The 22,479-nt window shown below is 35.8% G+C and overlaps 1 protein-coding gene across 1 annotated transcript; it reads right to left on the minus strand.

Moving 5' to 3' along the window:
• Positions 1 to 786: 786 nt before the first annotated feature.
• On the minus strand, positions 787 to 21,767 carry dsd (attractin-like protein dsd). The gene is made up of 8 exons (XM_072525076.1): positions 21,333 to 21,767; positions 16,161 to 16,506; positions 11,592 to 11,943; positions 9,869 to 11,533; positions 9,052 to 9,414; positions 6,708 to 7,107; positions 4,251 to 4,540; positions 787 to 1,928 (listed from the first exon to the last, which is right to left on the minus strand). Exons 1-8 carry the CDS (start codon positions 21,572 to 21,574, stop codon positions 1,762 to 1,764), a joined length of 3,825 nt encoding a protein of 1,274 aa, XP_072381177.1. The 5' UTR covers positions 21,575 to 21,767; the 3' UTR covers positions 787 to 1,761.
• Positions 21,768 to 22,479: the final 712 nt, after the last annotated feature.

Genomic DNA, 22,479 nt, shown 5'->3' on the forward strand with positions numbered 1-22,479 from the left:
CATTTGGCAATATTAATTAAAAACTTATGCGAAGATAACTCAGTTAAAACAAGAATTGAAAACCAGCAATCTGATACCTTCAAAACCAGCAGAGGTGTACGACAAGGGTGCATACTATCTCCAGACCTGTTCAATTTATATGGAGAATACATAATGAGGAACGCACTCGATGGATGGAGAGGCGGCATCTCCATTGCAGGAAAAAAGATCTCAAACTTAAGATTCGCAGACGATACAACACTGATAGCAACATCTGAAGAGGAGATGTCGAGACTGATAAAGAGAGTAGAAACAGAAAGCAACAAGTGTGGGCTCAAGATTAATAATCAGAAAACAAAAATCATGATTGTGGACCACGCGAATATCCTCCAAACAACAGGCGCCCTAAATAAATTCGAGAAAGTAGACGAGTTCACGTATCTAGGATCTTCCTTAAGCAATGCAGCCTCCTCCCATACGGAAATTCGCAGAAGAATAGGGATGGCCAAGAACGCGATGAGTCGACTGTCAAAAATATGGAAGGACCGCTCTTTATCCAAAAAACTCAAAATGAGACTGGTACGGACACTCATTTTTTCAATCTTCAGTTACGGTGCCGAAACATGGACAATAAAATCAGAGGATAGGAAAAGGATTGACGCATTCGAAATGTGGTGCTGGAGACGAATGCTACGCGTCTCGTGGACGGAGCACAGATCCAATCAGTCGATTCTCGAAGAGCTAAACATTCAGACCAGACTCTCCTCTCAGTGTCTTGCAAATGTTTTAAAGTTTTTTGGCCACATTGCGAGAAGAGACAATGACAACTTAGAAAGACTAATTGTGTGCGGAAACGTACAAGGACGTAGAGGCAGAGGACGCTCACCTATCCGATGGTCAGATCAAGTACAGAAAGCCACTGGAGAGACGTTTTCTGAGTCCATGAGAGCAGCCCAAAATCGCAAGAGATGGAGAGAATTGACAGCCCGCATTGTAGGAAATCACGATCCTCAGCAATGAGGAAACGACAAGAGAGATAGCAATTGTAAAAAGTATGAACAAACGTGTAAATAAATAGAATTATTCTTGTCTATTCTGTGATCTTAAAGTTTCTTTCTGACCCTCCTGTTGAGAAATCGAATTTTTGATCAAAAAGTATCACTTTACAATAACTAACATTATGAAAGAGTCTCCCACCAGACTGTTCGAGAGAGATAGCGAAAATGAAAGTGACTTTTGCGTTTCTTGATCCTTGTTCTTTAACATTATAAATACGACTTGGAAAATAAAAAATAAACTTACCACTATCGGCTATCATAAAAATCACAGATATTTTAACAATTAAAAAAATTGCTTTATGAAAGGCTTTCTCAATGTTGCCTAAAATTAAACATTATTTAAATGCGTACACTAGTAGCATTTTTGTTTATTTAATCGGCAGTATTTACTAAAAACCAAATCAAAGATACAATGAGTATAATAACACATTGATTTCCTGGCGTTTAGGCGTGATATGGAATTATTCCTTTCTGAAGTTTCCTCTGCGATTGCAACTGTGAAAGAAGAATAATTCCAGACCACAGCCTGCAACCCCGAAAATCAGACAAATTTAGTGAAAGACTTTGTTATACTTTCATACCGCCATCTCCCCTTCACCGACAGCTTCCAAAATGTTCACAAACACCATTTCGTACCCTGTAACAATTTTGCATCTTTCCCAAATAAAAGAACAGTCACAAAAAGATATAACGTTATCCTACAAAATACCAACTTCCCGATCATTCAAAGACAACTGTCCGGATGCTGGCTCTGAGACTTCCTGATTTTTCCCCCTTTCGTATCCGTCTTGATTTGGTCTATACTTATTTTGCGCGGGTTTCCCAAAGTGACGAGCGCGCTAGCGATGGCTAGACCTGCCGACTGGCCTCTGACAGTGTGAGGCTCTCCCCCTAGACACGAAAATAAAATTTAAATGTGGTATTTACAAGTTTTCTATAAATGGAGCTTCAAATAACAAAATAAGCAACTATGTGCGGTATACGAATGAAGAAAAATTGTCAGTTGTTTATTATTAGAAAAGTTATTGACTATTTCTATAATATTCATCATGATCGTTGGTGTTACGGTTCAAGTTAAGCTTCAACTTCCTAAGCTTGTTTATTTATTAGGTTATATTCGTTTACAGCCTTCCTGACATCCTCATCTATACTATCCCTACATCTCCAACCTTAATCTGCGTCTTCGTTTAGTTTTCGTTGGTTTCGCCAAGGGAATACGTCGTACAGAGTAGATTTTACTAGTTTTGTCTTCAGCTGTTTCTCTATAATTGTTGTATAGCTTAAAGTTAGATCGATGAAAAATATTCCCATTCTCATTTATTGGGTCTAGAATCTTTCTGAGAACTCTTCTCCTAAACACTAAGAACCTGTTTTTATCTGCATTAGAAAGTACCAATTTTTTCTACTCATCAATTAAAAATAGATGTATTTGATTAGCATATTAACTATATGATCACTGTTTCGATTGTAAGCATCACAAATCTTCTCTTCTTCTTTCTCTTTATAAGCAATTCTGCTTGTTCATTGGCGGACTAATACCTCTATAGAAGGTTGTTACTCCATCTTTTGCGCGGTCTTCCGATACTTCTTCTTCCGATTGGTGACTTATCTCTTGCTATTTTGACGACACGGGTCTCCTCCATTCTGCTTATGTGGTTATCCCAATCTTTTTTTCTATTTTGTGTCCATTCATTTATACACTGTAAGTTACATTTTCTTCTAATGTCTTCACTTCTCTTTCGACCTCTCAGTGTATTTCCTGTAATTCTTCTCAGTACTCTCATCTCTGCCGTTTTCAGTAGTCTTTACGTTGTGGCTATATCGGGTCTTGTTTCTGAGGCATATGTCATTATTGGTCTTACACTGGCTTTACAAATTCTTTACTTCATCTCAGTGTTAATGTGTCTGTTTCGCCATTCGTGTTATTTAGACATCCTGCCAGTCTATTTGCTTTTTGTACTTGATCTCTCACTTCTTTGTCCAGGTCTCCATAGCTAGACAGTGCAATTCCCAGGTATTTTATTTCCATTACTTGTTCAATACTGATGCCATCAATTTCTATTTTACATCTAGTTGGTTCTTTGCTGACTACTATTGTTTTAGTTTTCTGAGATGAGATTGTCATAATAAATTCTTTTGCTCTTATGTTAAATCTGTGGACCAGTCTTTGCAGACTTTCTCCATCTTGGGCTATCAATATTGCGTCGTCTGCGTAACAGAGTATTTTTTATTTAAAAATGAATGGGAAAATCCCAGTAGTTGGCTGTATACCATCGTTTAAAAAAACATACAGAAGTTAAAACACTTCACAATTGTATTTAGGTATACAAAAACATATGGTTAAAACTTTTACAAGTGTCGTCAAAATTTATACAGTAGCATAACGTTTTCGATCTAATCAAATCATCCTCAGTGCCTTATGTAGTTGAAGCAAACAATGAATTTGTGGCTATGACATCCATATATGGGTTTACATCTTTCCAAAATTAAATTATATGGTGACTCTAGGTCGATGACATTGAATAAAATTTAATACTTGAGGAGCTACATGTCTCCCTGCTCGGTTTTTAACACGTGGTTCTTGTCAGTTAAAAGGACACAGACCAACAGTTGGTCTGTGTCGTTCTGTATGTTTTTTTTTTTTATTTTTTATTTCTTTGTTTCCCATTCTGTATCCTCTTCCTTTGTTAACGCTTTTGATGATTTCATCCATGATCAAATTAAAGAGCATGGGGCTCAATTAATCCCCTTATCTTATTTAGCTGACCATTTCTATAGGTTCTGTAAGTTGTTCATCTATCCTGACTTCCATTTTGTTGTTTTGGTAGATGTTTGCGATAGTTTTTATAACATTTAGGGGAACTTTTCTATTATACAGAAGATGAATTTCATCTTTGAGTCTTACTCTGTCAAATACTTTCTTTAGGTCAAGCAGAAATAGAAATGCTGGTCTATTATACTCTGGTGATTTCTCAGTAATTTGCTTTATAACGATTATTGCATCTGTACACGATCTTCCACTACGAAAACCCTGTTATTCATCTGCTAAACTTATTCTCTTATTTATTAGCACTTGTAAAATTTTAGTTGTAAGTTCTAGCGTAGTATTTAACAAGTTTATACCTCGGTAGTTTTCTGGCTGTTTTTTATATCCTTTTTTAAATAGTAGAATTATTGAATGTGAATAAAAATGAAATTTAAAATACTACTTACCAGTCGGTAACCTCACCAACAGACTAAGCACCGCAGCTCTATTTCCGTAGCATGGTTCCAGAGCAATCGGGCTGGGTGCGTCCTTCTTCTTGCGTTTGGCGTCGCCCACTATACCATTATTCTTAAAGTCTACGGTCTCTTTCAATTCTAGCTCTACGAGCACTTGTGAGAAGGGACGCGATGCCATCTGCTCCATCTCGACGAAGAGCCGTTGCCGACGACGGTACATATCGTACCGTTGCTTTATCTTCCATAGGATGGCTGCCACCAAAAGTAGTAGAAGAAAACATCTAAGAAATAGAAAAGTTAGTAGAGAAATCATCTCAACAGACTCATCCATTTTCCACGACCTTATATAAGTGACTATTTCACTAGAATATTTTTAACTAATAAAACGCCATAGCAACCGCCAAAATTCTCGAGAAGTATGCCTTTAACATGAAAAGAGGCAATGGCGAAGACTATAAAGAGTCATCAGTAAAGTCAATGTGGAACACTACAGCAAAAATGGTACAAGAAAAATATTTTAGATAGTACGGCATAAAAATCGACCCTTTCACAGATATATCTTTCAAATGTGCAAGATTGGCCAGAGATGTCAAGCGGAGGCAGCTTCAAAGTGATCAAGAGAAAAGAAAACTCAGTTCAAAAGCATTATCCACCGAAGAACTATTAAAAATCATCCAAAGCTACGACGAGGAAACACCCGATGGAGCACACAAAAAGTTTTTTCATCTGTGCTCATTTGAACTTGCTTGGAAAGGCAATTATGGGAGAATTTACGGGCCGAATTGAAAACAACAGCATTTTTTCCAAAACAAATCAAGGCAGTTCGAAAAGTAGCAGCAAATGAAATTTTTGCAGCATTTTTGAAATGAATGAAAAAAAGGGGACCAAAGATTTTATCAGACAGACTCTTACCGTTCGCCCCAACTGGAAGGATAAATCTTGTTTCAAAAACTGTCCACTTGGAATTAACACCGTATCTAAGTTGACATACAGCTGAACAAATTGGAATAGACACAAAAAAACATAAAATAACAAACCATTCTCATCGATCTTCAGCTGTGCAGCCTTTTTTAAGCAAGGTGTTTCTGAATAGGAGTTAATTAAATTAACGGGTCACTCAAATGCAAGCTCTCTAAAACCGTATCTGTAGCTGGATTCCAGTTACCACCAGAAGTACCTCATTCATTTCGTCATAATTCCACGGCTTTTTGGCGTCTTTGTTCACTTGATAATATTGGTTTACTTTTTTATAAAATACACCCTTGTTGATATCCATATTTATATAGTAATAAACACTTGCAACGAGAGGTAGGGAGCCTCACCCTACCTCTCAAAATTCGACTTCTGAAATGTTATGTATTCCCGGTTTTGTTATATGGAATGGAGGCGTGGACAATGACCGTAACATTGATGAAAAAAGTAGAGGCCTTCGAAATGTGGGCTTACCGACGTATATTACGTATATCCTGGACTGAGCACGTGACCAACGAAGAGGTACTACGCCGGATAGGTAAAGAGAGAGAGATAGGAATAAGTATAAAAAAAGAAAGTTGGAATACTTGGGTCACGTTATGAGACATAATAAATATAGAGTACTACAGCTGATCGTTCAAGGGAAAATAGACAGCAGAAGAGGTCCAGGGAGAAGAAGACACTCGTGGCTCCAAAACTTGCGGCAATGGTTCGGATTGTCATCTGCTGAACTATTCAGATCTGCCGTAAACAAAGTTAGAACAGCCATGTTGATTGCCAACGTTCGTAACGGACAAGGCACATGAAGAAGAACGAGATGCGGTAAAATCTTAATTCGACGACTGAATTGACTAAACATACAACTGTCAGACGCTGTAACGTTCAATCATTTGGCCGGTATCACCGTTTGCCGCATGCCAGAGACGTCAGTCCCTGAAATGGCGCATAATTTCAGTTAAACAAAGTAATAATGAAAGTAATACAGCGTTTGCCGGCAATACGTGTAATGACTAGGCTTTTCACGGAATGACGTATTACACCTATTGCCTGCGACATATATAAACTTAAGTGCGGCGACTGCCCAAAACTTATATCGGTCAAACTGGTAGAACTTTTAACAAACATATAGAAGAACATAAAAGGGCTTTCAATTATAGAAAAACAGACTCTACGTACGCACTTCACCTTCTAGGCCATAATCATTCTGTTAATGACGAATTAATATAGAAATTAACAAATTAAAAAACACAGACATAATTCTGAATGACCAACTTGAGACAAACAGTTCTCCCCTCCTCAATCTATTTCGTTAAAGTCTATAAAGTGTAAACACATACCAAAAATAGATCACTTGAGAAAGGCACTGTGCCAAAACAGCTGTAGTGATATCTAATAAATCATAATAAATTTTGTGGAAGCGACGATTAGCTTTAGAAAGGAAATAATGGTGTCAAAATAAAATAAATTTATACTTACGAAGAAAATGTGATGAAGAATTGTTGCAAGTTCAACTTTGGGTACTGACTAAACGAAATCTGTATCCATAACGGCGTTTGGAAGTCGTAAACATAAACATAAAACGTCGTCAACGTGACGTTTGCGCCGTGTTCTGCACCGTGTTCCACGCCGAATTTATACAGAGATTTCGAAAACTTCGATCTGAATGTCGTACAATTGTGATTCTCGAAGATGGCTTTTTCTTCCGAGTTCTCGGTTCTCACTGTTATGTTCATTTTGGCCATCACGGAACACGTTATAAGAAAATCGGCGTCTATGTCCGGTTTAATCGGAGAATTCCTGAAGTTTATTTCGGTGTAGTGTCTGTCTTCTTTCTTGGATAGGTTGAAAGTGAATTGGTAGTCTATGGTTAATTCATCTGAAATGTGGAATAAAGCAAATTTTATGTAAAAAAACATGCGATAATTATATCGGGAACTAAAAAAAATGGTCTGTCACATGAAACTTTATAGGTTATTTCGTAGTCGGTTCCAGTATTCCAACGTTTTGACTCAACAACAGTATCGATATTCCAGAGAACGTTTCAATTAGACATCATGTAATGAAACGACTTCAATGAAGATAGAGCCCCAATATGAACTAATAGAGATCGGGAAACCATAGAAATTGTTGAAAGATATGCGGATTTACGCCATGAAATAATGTTAACGCGAGAGAACGAGACTTCTCAGTTACTCAGAAGAGTATGCTTAGGATGTGAGATATATTAAATTAAAAGACAGTTTTCCATGAACTACTAAAAACAAGAAGACCCTCAATTTAAAGAGGAAGTCGAAGAGGACTACTACACAAGACCGGCAGAAGCAGAAACCCCACCACACATCCCAAAAAAAAACATGACCGAAGAAAGCATCTTCACCTGCCGCCAATAACCAACAGGCCTTTAAAATACCTCCAAGCGAAAGCAATTGTTTATCTTACCAACATAATAAACGCACTGATGAAATTCAGAAGATTCTCCAATCGATGGAAAGAAGCCAATGTGATTATAAGCCATTAACCAATAAAACCAACATTTTTCCATAGACCTACAGGCCAATAAGCTTACTGCAAGCAGTCAGCAAGATTGCTGAAAGAGTGATACTCTCAAGTCTCGAAGAGGAAACAGAAAGAATACGGGTGTTGCCAGTTCAATTCGAGTTTAGAGCCAAACACTAAAACCGACACCAGTCACTCAGACTCACAGAATACATCGCGGCAGGCTTCAACGATAGAGAGTACACCGGAGCAGCTTTCCTAGACGTGAGCAAAGCATTCGATAGAGTCTAGAACAAAGGACTGATCTACAAAATGAAGAAAATGAATACTTTCCTCGTATCTCGTCAATCTAAATTTCAGGATTGGCGTAGGACAAGGAGTACCCGCAAGGAAATGTTCTGTCTTCGCTGCTGGATAAAATATACACAGCTGACGTCCCCGGAACACCAGGCACCATAATCAGCCTTTATACGGACTAAAGCGCAGAAACATTTTAAGCCAAACACAGAAACTAAGACATTGCAACCAGGAACCTTCAGCCAGCACAAGACGCCCTACAAGAATGGTGCATTTAGTGGAAAATTGTAGTAAATCCGGGGAAGACCCAAGAAGTGTCGTTTAAGAAGAGACACGGCGTACCAACCAAACAACTAGAGATGTTCAGCACTCCCATCAGATGGTCAAATGAAGCAAAGTATCTCGAGGTCACCATGGACAAGGGACTCACGTTCAAATCCCTTAATAAAACAACAGTACTAAAGGCAAAACTGGGACCAAAGCAAATTGACATTCAGAACAAAGACAAATCTCACCAACAGCATTATACTGCCCATCCGGACAGCAAGACAAAGAGAAAGAAGATCCAAGCTGTCTACAATTCACTACGGGAAGCGGCGAACGTCCCTCGATACATAGCGGAAAATTCCTCGGGTTCAGAGACAGGAATTCGCCGAACTAATGGACCATCCCAACCACATCTTGCGAGGATCCGGGGAAGATTCTAACACGATCAACCACGGAACCTTAAAAAGAATTACCACCAACTGATTAACGAGGTGCAGAACAGAGATAGATAGCAAAATCTAGAGGAAATATGTTCAATAGTTGACAATACAGTGCTGATTGATGATGATTCCTCTTTCTAGCTTGCTTTCTCTCTTTTTCTTCCAGTCCAAAACCATTTTATGTCAAGAATACTTCAAAGTTTAGCTATTTTCTACTATATTTATAAACAGTTAATAATTAAATTAATTTAATTGAATTTTTGAACAGTTTTAGTATTGCGAGTAAAATAACGCTGTAATATAACTAAAATCATACTTACAATAACAAGATTTGTTGTTCGGGTCCGGATGGTAGTGGTTCCCGGTATCGCACTTCTCGCATTGTTCTCCGATGATTCCTTTGGTCGTACAATAACACTTCCCCGTTTCTCTGTGGCAATCGTCGGCTTGTTTGTTGCACTGGCAAGGCGAGCATTTGCCTCCGTTCACCGGGTTGCCCCAGTAACCTTTTATGCAGTGCTCGCAATGCTTCCCAGTGGTGAGATTGCTGCAGTTAAGGCAGCTGCTGGTGTTCTCTTTGCAGCTCGCGTGACCGTTACACTGGCATTGCGGACAGTGGGTGAAGTGCCAGCGTTCCGGCGGACACGTGGAAGATGGTAGAGACTGAGTGTGCAAAGTTGGACCTAAAATGTTTTTAAGAGATTAATTTGAATTCAGTTTTTTTAACTCATTTTTGCCCAACGGGTCTTTAACGATCCAACTAACAAAAATGGGTTCCAAACAAATGTGTCGGTGTTTGTTGTCAAGTTTACGTTCCTCTTCAAGCAAGAAAGCACTTTAGTGCAAACTGTTTATTTCACTCCTAGTGTTCGTAGAGTGCAAATCAAAATAGAACTCGAATATCATTCGCAACATGGCTTCATTGAAAATTTTGTAAGTACATTTAAATACTTAAATCATTTTATTATTTAATTCATTTCATATTTATTTATTATTCATTCATTATCTTAACGACGCATTGGACGCATGACATATAATGAGAAAATTTTTGTTAGTAAGAAACCACTATCTAGTGCAGAAATTCTGGAGGAAATAGAAAGTTACTATGACTATAAATAAAAAAAAATCATTACTCACCGGTATATCCTCCAGGCATGCACGTTCCGAGTCCAGTTCTGGATCCGTCGTCGCACCAACCACAAGCTGGGTCGTCTTGACATTTTGAACAAGTCTTATAAAACTCGCATTGCGAGTTCTCGTCACTTCCCCTCGATCTACACTTCGTGTGGACGGTCGTCCATTCTCGGCATTGTCCGTACGGGAAACTTGATGTGTAAGCGTTTTTATCGACACATCTACCTTCGTTCTGACACCAAATGCACTCTTCTTGTGTACAGTTATAGCAAGCGTTGTATTCCGAACAGACGTTTTGACATTGATTCTGTTCCACTGCTTCTGCGGAACTGCTGCTGTTGGAGTAAGCGTGCGGGACACATTTGGCATGTTCGAAACGCCACCTGCAAGATGGCTGAGAAGTACAAGCTTTGCAAGTGTGCAACTGTCTACAAATCGGAGCTGGGTCCGGTGAAGGGCACATGGCTGATTTGGCAATTGGTGTTAACTCTGAGGAGTTCGTGCTTCCGTTTGCACTTCCCTTGGTGCACTTCTTACTTGATGGAATACACGCAGAACCGCACCACACGCAATCACTTGTTGTATGGACGCAACTCAAACAATCATTCATCTCCTCGCATTTTCTTTCTTTCCTGATCGTTATTGAAGTACCAGCAGATCTGTTGAGTTTCGGGCATTTTATTATATGACTTTCTTCTTTTTTGAGCACCAAATCTTTGGGAACCTGGCGAACAGGTGCGCAAGAACCTGATTTTGAATCCCAAACGCACTTGAGCCCGGATTTGCTCTTTAAACACGAGGTTTCGTTGATATATCTGCAATCCCCCGGAGTATACCTCAACATATCTGACAGCATCTGACCATCAAATCCTCCATAAATGTACAAAGATCCCTCGAAGACTACAGCAGAGTGTCCAAATCTTGCTAAATCTGTACGTAAATCGGTTGGTACTTTCATGGTATGCCAAGTGTCGCACAAAACGTCATAGGCTAGCAATTCGTTACTGTAACATTTGGCACCAAAGCTGTGTGATGTATCGTTGTGGGTATTTCCACCAAAAATTAACATTAAACTGTCTGAAACAAATGTGGCTGTATGAAGAAATCGCGCAGACGGAGCGTCCGCAAGAAGAGTCCATATCCTTTGGTTTGGCTCGTAGGAATAAAGACTTTTGCTTAAATATTGAGAAGACTCGCTTTCCGAAACAACACCACCATATACGTAGATCTTTGCCGTCAAGGGATCCCAACTGGCCGTGTGTCCGTAACCACCTTTCACTGGGTAGCCCTGAGTGTTCACTATATGCCATTCTCTGGTACCAAAGTAATACTCTTGGACAGTATTGAGGTATCCTAAGCGTGGAGAATGACCGAATATCACTATCATTCTATCTACTTTTTTATTATAGTTGTTTATCACCACGGTGGCCGTATGGCCAGCAGACTTAAGAGGACCACACATTATATAACTGTCATTACATGAATCAGCCTTAACTGTTATGTTCTCCCAGGTTTTGGCACTAATATCGAAAGCCCATAGTTCAGATGTGGGACCCCTATTGCCGTCTACACCGCCGTAAAGAAAAATTTTGTCGCCGTAAAGGACGGTTGAATGACCATACCTGAGGGACGGGCTCTCTGCTATATGTAAAGTTTCCCAAACATTACCTAAAAAACCAACATCATTAACCCTATAAACTACTTCGTAAATTTTTAAATATTTTACCATTAAAGTCATACACGGACAGCAAACTTCCTCTGTTGTAGCTTTCTCCGGCAATTATATACATAGAATCCCTCCAGACGGCAGCACCGTGAGAAGCAGATCCATTTGGCGTGAACGTCTGGACTGTGACGGTTTCCCAATAGCCTTCGCTGGCCAATTGGCTGCAATCGTCTCCTTTGTAGTTGCCGATGCAGGCACATCCTTTTTCCGGTTCGCATATTCCCCTATCTTCGGAAGCGCCGCAATTGTTGGGGCATTTTTCAAGATGACAAGCGGCTCCGTCCCAATGGCCGTCGCAAGTGCATTCTCCGTCTATGCAGATACCATGATCGGAACAGTTGTATCCAGACACCTAATAAAATTATGATACCACAATAAATGCATACAAAAGCTAATAACCAAGCGTTCAGACAAATAAAACTAGCTAGCACAACTTCTTCCTGAAGTTTCGTCTATATGATACTACGACAGCGGGGAAGGTCATCAAATGTGATGCAGTAGTCGCTTTGAGTCCAGCCAAGAATACTATTAGAGTAAGATTCCAGAGCGATCAGACATTTAAAAGTAAGTAAAGTTCATTTAATTTTAGTGGAGCTTTAAAGCGTCTGACAAAAGTTCTGGTCCATGACAAGTGTCTGACACTTATTACAGTATTTTCAAAATAATATTCTACAAAATATGTTTAAAAATCAATTATGTAAATTTAAGTTAAATAGCTCTTATTTTTAGTTACCTTTCTCACCTGGTACCTGCCCAGGTGTCACTCAGCAAGTTTCATAAATACGCAGGTATTCAAAGCACACGAGACGCTACTCAGACTCTAAGGTTTCATCTGCGTGAAAATAAGTTATGTCTGATCGCTCTGGGATCTTGGACTATATAAGACAACTGATGAAAGACAAGGCAATGGTACTAACACTTCATTGCGTTTTGTTGCAACACTTGACCTGTGATATTAGACAATGTCAGATACCAATTTTTTAACACGTGAGGAGTCAGGGGGAAAAACAATCTGAGTCCACAAAAACAGTTTTCATGGATATCGAAATTTAATGTTTCAAATTAAAACAAATTGTTTTAACCCAACCGTATAAATCGGTAAATTTTTTCAGTGGTACGTTGACATGTTTACAGAGGAAAAATCAAGAGAAGACAAAAAAATATTTTATTTGCGAAATATCATACAAAAAATTGAGTGTGACGGCATGGACCATGAATCGTATCATCCGAAAGTAATGTGTATTCATCACTAGAAAACTTCGTCATCTCAATTTCCACCAAAACTCGAACTATGATTGTTTTTCCCCCTGACTATAATATATATATATATAGTGTAGGTAAAAGTTTATGGTCGGTATGGACCTTATGTGAGATGGAGTGAGAAACACCTATTTAAAAAGAGAGAGGTATATTAGGTCAGCCCATTATATCGTCGAAATAGCATTAGTGGAACTAAGAAAAGAGGAGAAGTTCAACGTTGCCAAACTTATTGGTTTTATTTTTTTTAGCATTAACAGCATTTTAACAACGTTCTAAGATAATCAAATTTGGGCGAATTGATTTAAATGGCAGCTTACTGTTTTTTTATTTTAAATTTGCCACAATTTTTCTTTACAATAAGTTTAATTTAACATTTTGATTTCCACTTCGGAAATCGTTTTATATAAATAAAATTTATTAATGTTTCGTATTTTAAGTACGATTTCCGAATTAAAAATCTAAACATCAAAATAAGCTTATTTTAAAGTCACATTGTGCCTTATTTCCAATAAAAATAATAAAATGCATATAACTCAACAATAAATAAACCTTCATACGAAATTATTTGGCAACGTCTCATGTCGCGTAGTCAAAGCACCGAATCAAAGTAGGTACACAGGTAACGAACGAGTAGAGGTGGGCATTCTTCTTTTTTTTTCGAATCCTGAGAAAACTAATAAATATTTTTGAAAAATTTAAACGCAGAATGAAAGAATACATTATTACCGAGGGCAGAAAGCCTCTGAAAACTTCTATAATGTTTATTTTAATAAGTTACAGGGGCGAAAAAAGAGAAAATTTAGTGTGATTTTGAATTTTAAGTATCTCATTCAAAAAAACTTTTTGTTTATTTCGGCCCTCGGCAATAATGTCACCTTTCATTCTGCGTTTAAATTTTTCAAAAATATTTGTTAGTTTTCTCAGGATTCGAAAAAAATTAATACATTTAAAAAGCATTGGCCTGAAATTTTGCGCCTACGCTCTTAACGCGACTAAACCGATTTTCGTAAACAATAACTATGATTGTTTAACAGTAGTTTCAAGTAAGGGAGTACCTACATAAACAAACATAATGGCTATTATCGTTTATGTGTATATTTATTGAAGTGAAAGAAACTAATGAAGGATATATTTATTATAACTTGAAAAATAAACTAAACAATACAAATAGTAAATCGTACTTACATTTACATTACACGTTATTATTAAATCGCGAATCGTCTAAATTGACATTTAAAAACGTAAGTTTTTCTACTTTATTTCTTGTTAACCGTGTTCTTCTTTTATTTAAAATTAAACCAGATTTTGAACATGTGTTCACATTTACAATACTTTTTGCTAAACCCGATATTAGTAATTGTACTACGTCGGATACTATGGATGTAAGGTTACCGTTTGCTAAAATTTTATTGCAAGAGTCTTGAAGGCAGCGTACCATAACAATCACTGAACTACCCTTCAAGTATTTTTTGCCACTCATTGTACTTGTTATTTCTTTAAAAGTCCGTAAAATTTGGGAAAATTGAGAACAAATAATCCAGTCTTCATTATTTAGATTTGGTCCAAGTCTAAGTCTGTATTAACTAATACAAAAGTGGAACGGATTGCCTCTTCTAACTTGGTCATTCTTTTTAACATGTAATAGGTGAAGTTCTACCTAGTTTCCACGTCTTGGATTGGCCATTTGGGAACTTTGTTATGTTGTAATTGATACTTTAAAAGCCTTTCTAAAGATAAGGTACTTTTTTTGAAATGTGTTTTTTTAGAAAGTGAAATTTGAAATTAGTGAAATAATTTCACTAATTTCAAAAGCGATCTTTTCTGAATTATGGTTTCTAGAAAAATGGCAGCAGCCTAATAAAATCGTTTTAAATTCTAAATTTTCGGTTAAATATTGTCCTGTTAATGCGATGTAACTCTCAGTTACTCCATATGTCCAAAGGTCAGTAGTAATACAGATATTTTCTACTTCTTTAACAACTTGTGATCTAATAATTTGCTTAGTTTTGGTATAACATTCCTGAAGTAATGAGCCTGACGTAATGAACAAGTTTTTCTTGTTGGTGGTTTATATCCAGGAATCCACCCTGCAAACTTTTTAAAAGCTCGTTCTTCAACTATGGAAAACGGATGAAACGAGTCTTTGCATAGGTTTATTAAATCCATATCTATTTGTTTCTTTTGTTCTAAACTAATATTTTTATTAATGGAAGTATCCATCACCTTTTGACGCTTGGGTAGCGGTGGCAGTATGTCAGTACTTGTAGTAGAAGTAGTCGAAACGGACAGAAATGCGTCAGAAGAAGTTTCAATCATTGCAATATTCAGAAAGTGGACCATAAAAGCTGCATCTTCTACAAATGCGCATTTTTTGAAAATAAAATTATTATTCTTATACTAGGTCAATAATTTTGACTAAGAAAAATAATTCATAATTGAATATTTACAATAAATAAATCCTTTGACGAACTATCAATAAAGATTTGAAATCGAAAATGCAGATCAATCGTAAATCGAAACTCATTCATTAATCAGAATACCTAGTTATAAAAAACAAAAGAAAGAGTTACTTCTGGTTACTTCTATAAAAAAAGAAAAAGAAGATTGTACTAGTGAAAATCAACCAGTACAAGAAAAAGAAACTGATAAAGATGACTTAAGTCCATGCTGTATTTTTGATGAATTTATTAGACATGACTCATCTAAACATACACCTGTATCTAGAGATATAAAAGAAGTCGACATGTATATCCTAACTTAACCACTATATTCATAAAATATTGTAGTATTGTAACAAAATCTGTTCATTGTGAACACATGTTCAAAATCTGGTTTAATTTTAAACAAAAGAAGAAACAACAAGAAAAGTGGAAAAACGTATGTTTTTAAATGTCAATTTAGACGATTCGCGATTTAATAATGTGTCATGTAAATGTAAGTACTATTTGTATTGTTTAATTTATTTTTTAAGTTATAATAAATATATCCTTCGTTAGTTTCTTTCAATATAATAGCCAATATGTTTTTTGTGTACTCGCTTATTTGAAACTACTGATAAACAATCAACTAGTTACAGTTTACGAAAAACGGTTCCGATAAAAATGTCAACGACCTAATCGTCTTACTACTGGGCAATGGGCAGCAATAAGAAATATGGAGGGGAGACCAAGGGAAATATGATTGTTATCTTTGTCTGTTTGCTGAAAATATGATTTTATATCTGCGTTAGATATCCTGTTAAATTTTACCATACCGACCATAAACTTTTACCTACACTGTATATATATGTACAAATTAAATCATACTCACCGTAGATGGACAAGAATTCAGCCTGTACGTGACATTAAAGCCAGACATGTTGTAAGCATCGTCGCTAAAGAAATGTATCAATGCAGCTCCCGATTCGGCTATAACCTCCGGTATCCTTCTAATACTATAGGAGTCCTTATACATTAGCCCGCTAAATACTGCTAGCAGCGGTGAATCTACGCTGTCGCCATCGTAAACGTAGAGGTGATCCCACCCGCATTCGGTGGCAAATTCTTCAATGTGAAGGGTGATGGTTGAGTTGGGGGCGTCTATCAGCCAGCTACATTTACTGGTGAGGGAGTAATTGCCTAAACCGTCGTGTATTGTTCCTGTCGGTCCACCAAGTCTGAAAGTCACAAAAATCATCAATGTAATCGGTTATTTTGTAATGGAAGATTAAAATCATTAATAACCAGAAAAGTTGTGGACAAACCAGTTGAAATAACGAATAAGTATATTAAAAATAGCTACTTGGAATTTTAGATTAGGGTGAAAATAACAAGAAATAAACGACGAACTAAAAAATCATAACATAAAAGCCATCGTAGTTGAAATAAAAAAGAAACTTTAAGTGCACCAACAAAAAAATACCTTCAAATGATGGGATACAAAGAAGCAGAAGACACCTAACTCCTAGAATGAATGGTCTAGAGGGCAATAACTGTCGCTGTCAGATATTGACATTGTATACTGTGTCAATGATCGATCAGAATCAAGATTACAATGATCCTAAGAGTGACGAAAAAGATGTGTCAACAAATACTGTTGCATAAAAACAAATGCCAATTGTAAGACTAATTTAGTACTTTCATTAAAATTTCATTTAGAAGACTTTTTTACAGTAACATATCTTTCGCCAACAAAATACAATAAACGAAACCCCACAAAATGAATATATGATCATTATGATGTGTGTGCTGTCATACATTTCCAAATAAAGTATACCATTTTTTTTTTATTATTTTTCAATCACTTTAAAATGTCCTTTTCAATGAGCGATCCCAAGCAGTAACGGTTTACTAGAAAAAAACTTGGGAATAACTTTTCACTTCCCCTGTAGAAGTAAAAATACAATAACCAGCTTTAAAAAATGTGTGTCTTAAATAAGATACACTTAGTGAAACAATTCCAGCTATTTATTAATATTTGTGCTGTAAAGATACAGAATGAAAATAAAATCCCTTATAAAATAACTGGTTTTAAAATATTATCTAGTACCAGACAAATATTTAAACAAGAAATGTATTGAATTTGTTTTTGATACAGAAGTTATAACAAAGCTCATCTGTTTACAAAGTATAAATATGGATTTAATTATTTTTTATTGTCTACTATTTTTAAATAAAATCAAACAATAAAATCATCAAAAAATAGTTTTTTGACCAAATGCAACAACTGAACAAATTTTTAATATTATAATGACACATAACAAACCAAAGGATACACTTTTATAAACAAAAAGTAATTTACTTGCAGTCACTGCAAATGCACAGGCAGTGTTCGGCGCAGACCATTTTCGGGCAGTGCTCACATTTATCGCGTGCTTTTCGGTTTTTGCTTCTTGGGCAAAAGTCACAGCGACCCATTGAACCTTGGGGCTTTTGTCCTATTATTTCTTCATCTTTACAATTTAAAATGTCTTTGATACTGCTGCGGATTTGTCTTGGCAAGTGAACGACAGCTCCTTTAGAAAGTTTGATCGAGACAGTGATTTATTAACAATTAGTTTGTTTGACGTAACTGTTGACTCCTGCAATATCCAACATGTCATAGAAAATTCGCAATGACCATCTGCGTTTTTGTGGCGACTGTTGTTAAATGGCAGAGTTGATCAAACGTATCTACACCACCTTGCGTACTATTGAGTGGCAGCCGTAGCTCAGTGGCTATGTTACTGGTTAAAGAAGCTGGAGGGCCCGGGTTCGTATCCCGGCACCGACAAAATTTTCAATTTATAATTGAACTGAGCTGCCACCGTGCTTCGGAGGGCAAGTAAAGCCGTCGGTCCCGGCTACGAAAGTAGTCGTTAACTCATGTTAGGGGCGCTTGCGCGACCTGAATACCCTAACACTAGACCTTAGCCAGAAGGTTACACGAACTTTACTTTTTTGTACTATTGTAGAACAAGATAATCCCTGGCTTTTTTGATTCTTCATCTACATCATCTTCAGTATGCATAGACGATAAAAGAATGACGTTTTTATTATTATTATTATTATTTTTTTGGAACGAATGACACTAAAGTGTTTTTCTCATCAAAAGCATAGAGATGATGAAACTTGTTTTCCTTTTGTTTCAATTAGTTGTCGTGGTATTTCTGGCTTGGTTTTTCTAAGCCTTCCCACTACAGTAAGGCTTTTTCTCTTAACATTTCCGATACTTGATACGAAGTGAATCAGTTATCTATGGTGCAATTCCTATTGGTTCCATATACACTGTGTCCGTAAAGTATGGAACAAATTCTTTTTTAGCTAAACAGAGCATTTTAAGAAATAATCCTGAAACACGTCGATTTTTGATTTTAATTTACCGTATTTTAAAATAATATTCTAATATACAGGGTGAATTACTTTCGAGTAATGACGTCACCGTCATTTTTTTTTAAATGGAACACCCCCATTTTGTCTCAATTTTTGGATTACTCTAGCTTAGCTGATTCCAAAAATGTATCACATGTTAATTCAAATTGGTACAGGGTGGACAAAAATACAATAGTTTTGTGTGTGCTCATAAAGTAAAGTTACATTAACGATATCAAAAATACTTATTGTCTACCGGACAGAATATGAAAGAAATTATTTCTTATCAATTTAAAAGAAACATAATAGGTTATGAACTTTGAAGTAGGCATAGGTTTTTGAACCTCCAAAACGGTATTAATTCAGGTGTATTTTTTCGATCCTGATAATAAACTAGCTTTTAAAAAGAGGAGTATAAATAATCTGTCATTATAACCTCATTACATCTGATCAGTGAAAGTCAATTAAAATAATTTCTTGGAATGATTTTATTTTGGATATTACCTAAAGCTCCAATCACTATATATTTAAAATGGTAATTATATTTTCTGACTTGGGGAACAGGTAGACTAAGATAATATTATGACAATTTCGTTAGTTATTTGTTTGACTTTGTTTATAAAGGAAGACAATTTGTGTATAGAACAATAATATTTAAAAATGTTTCGTCCGTGGGAAGAGGCTAGTACTTCTCGTGAAGATATTGATAATAATAATGCCGAAAGAATAGATGTCAGTGTTAACAAACCCGTAAAGCACAGTGTTTTGTCAGTTGACACAAAAAAAGTGATATTTGACATTTACACTACCCACCTTGAACGAGGACTTTCCAAATTTAACACGAAGGCCAATGAACACAGTGTGGTCTATAACAAAACAACCGATAGTATGTAGAAGAAAAAGAAAAGATGCTGGTATGTTTAGGAAACTAGACTGGAGTGATGTGGAGATGGTTAAAAGAAAAATTTATAACATGTAAGAAGAACAGATATCCCCCATGTTAAAAACCATCATGCAAATGTTGCAGAAAAATGACACAGGAATCAAGTGCTGGAGTATGTCTTCTAAAAAACAGCTTTAAAATAAAAACGATTGATAAATGCCAAGTCTTTTAATTCAAATTCATATTGTTTATTTGGATGAGATGTGGTTTGACACCCATGACATTCCAAAATATAGTTGGGCAGATTCTTCTGGTCGCTGTACAACAAAAGCTTCATCAAATAAAGGAAAACGTATTACAATAATTCATGCAGGAACAAAAAATGGTTTTATACCTAATGCTTTAGCCTTGTCATGCAAAAACATTAAAGACTCCTGTGTCGACTATCATGATGACACCACGTCAGAATTATTTGAAAACTGGTTTTCAATGAAGTTATTGCCAAATATACCACCAAAAAGTGTAATTGTGACGACAATGCCAGCTACCACAGTCGTAGGCTGAATAAAGTTCCATGTTCTAATGACACCAACCTTAAAATCCAGGAATATATGCTGGAAAATGTTATGAAGATAATTATTCTAAAAAACAATTACTTGAAACTTTAAAATCATTTTCCATCAGAAAACAATATTATTGCGACAATTTGGCGGAAGAAATGGGTCATACAGTATTAAGACTTCCTCCTTACTATTGCATGTTCAATCTGATTGAACACATACAGCATGAGCTAAAAGCATTGGTAAGGAGAAGTAGGTAATGTTTCGCCCACCCTAAATTCATCTGTGGTTAGTCTAAATGAATTAGAAATGGGAAAAATAGCCAATGACAGCTGGAAAAATAGTGTTGTCCCTGTTCTAAATATGGAAAGATCTTATATAAATACAGATAGGTTGCTCAAAGAAAGTTGATAATGGTATAAAACTAGCTTTTAGACAAACCTCAATCTTGAAAATAATTTTAATGATAAAGACTGGCTTTTAAACACACCTAACAATTGAATAAGTAATGCAAATCGAAAATAAAAGTATGATTCTCTCTAACGCCATCCCCCACTGCCTTGTGGTAGACACTTATAGATAACAAACATTAATGACTCTCTCAGATCTCTGGTAGGACTATACAACCATGGAGGTCATGGAGTTGGAGCATAATAGTCAACTATGGGGCTTTACTCGGAGAGTCAACAAGAATCACAAGTTGTGACATGAAGGATGTATGCAATTCTGAGCATGTGGCCATTGCAACACATTTCATTAGAGGAATGGCTAACTCCAATGCACTATATTCTGCAATTTATGTACCATTTAAAAGTGAAACAGTTTGTATACAATCTTTTGAGTAATTTGTTTTATTGTTACTGTCTAACAACAAATATTTGTAAAAAGCCTTTCTCTGTGCTTGCTAACAGTATATTATAGCACTCTCTTTTAGTCTCTCAATAGACTTAGCCTATATTTTACTTAACACCATGACCTTCAGTACTTTAAATTTTAAAAGAATGCTTAATTTTCTTTGTTAAAGATGTTGGATAGGCCAAACTAAGCTTATTTAAAATCAATTTTATTTAACACCAAGGTGATCACACTTGATGTTTATAAATAAAGTACAGTTATTTTGTGGCATTGAGATAAGTGGGCCACTAGAAAATGTAAATCTTTAGCACTTTTATCTGAGGTAGATTGATAGGTAAAACAAAAATCCCTTTACCTGACTTTTCCTCCGCAAAACTGGCATTCGGGGCCCTGCCATCCGTCGCTGCAGACACAAGTATTATTCGTGCAAATGCCATTGCCATTACAGCTAGGATTGCTGCACTTTGCATACACATTAGAAACTAAAGACAGAGCACCAAAAATTACCAAACAACATAGTGTAGCCTTTCTAGCGTAATATTTTCGTCGATATTTAGATTTAAATAAAAATAAAAACATTTGCAAAATTTCTATCATGTTTCTTTCATTCTCATACGTCACGAACAAAAACTTTAAAATTCACATTTTCAAACTGTTAGAAAAAAATAGTCTTGAATAATAACATTATACAACTAATGGAATGATATTACGGTGAAATAATTAATCGAAAATTGATAAATACAGTAAAAAACAGTTTGCACTTTGATGTTAAGTGTATTTCATTATTTTGACATTAATGGCAATAGATGTGAAATGTCACCACAAATGTCAAAACTGACAAAATTTTACCAGAGAATACAGTGTTCTGTGATTCTTTATCTATGGTTCTGTGCTTAAAAATAAGATTTTGACAAAAATCTAGATTTTAATTTTAAACAAATAGTGCAAGTTGATTTTCTTTATCATACCATAATTAAATTTAAAATTTTATACTTAAAAAAGTGTGTAAACCTTCTAAACAAATTAATTTGCTCGACCTATTAATAACTTAAATTTTTTTTAAATTTAAAATTAGTTTTTTTAGCGTTATTAATGAGGCTTTATAATTGCTTGCTTGATTAAAAACGCTTTCATTAAGATAATTTGCTAGTATTTTATTGTTAATTTAATCATTTTCGTAGTAATGACAGAGAGACATTGTTCTCATCCACACGATATACTATCAGTCATACATATTCTTATGTACATACTACACATATGTATAACAGAGTGTAATCAGTCGTACTCTGCTTAATATTATATGGCTATATTACTAATAAAACTTAAAAGTGTTAATTTAATGAACTTTTTTTCCTTAATGTTTATGAATAAAGCTGTGTCGAATTAAAAAGAAGTAATTTTGTCCCAAACGATTGTAGGGCAAATGTGTTTTATAATTCAAGTAAACATAAAAAATTTTAACTCCGCGGGCCAACATAAAAAAGTTATTCAGTGTATTTACT

Source organism: Diabrotica undecimpunctata, chromosome 3, assembly GCF_040954645.1.
Source record: "Diabrotica undecimpunctata isolate CICGRU chromosome 3, icDiaUnde3, whole genome shotgun sequence".
NCBI lineage: Eukaryota > Metazoa > Arthropoda > Insecta > Coleoptera > Chrysomelidae > Diabrotica > Diabrotica undecimpunctata.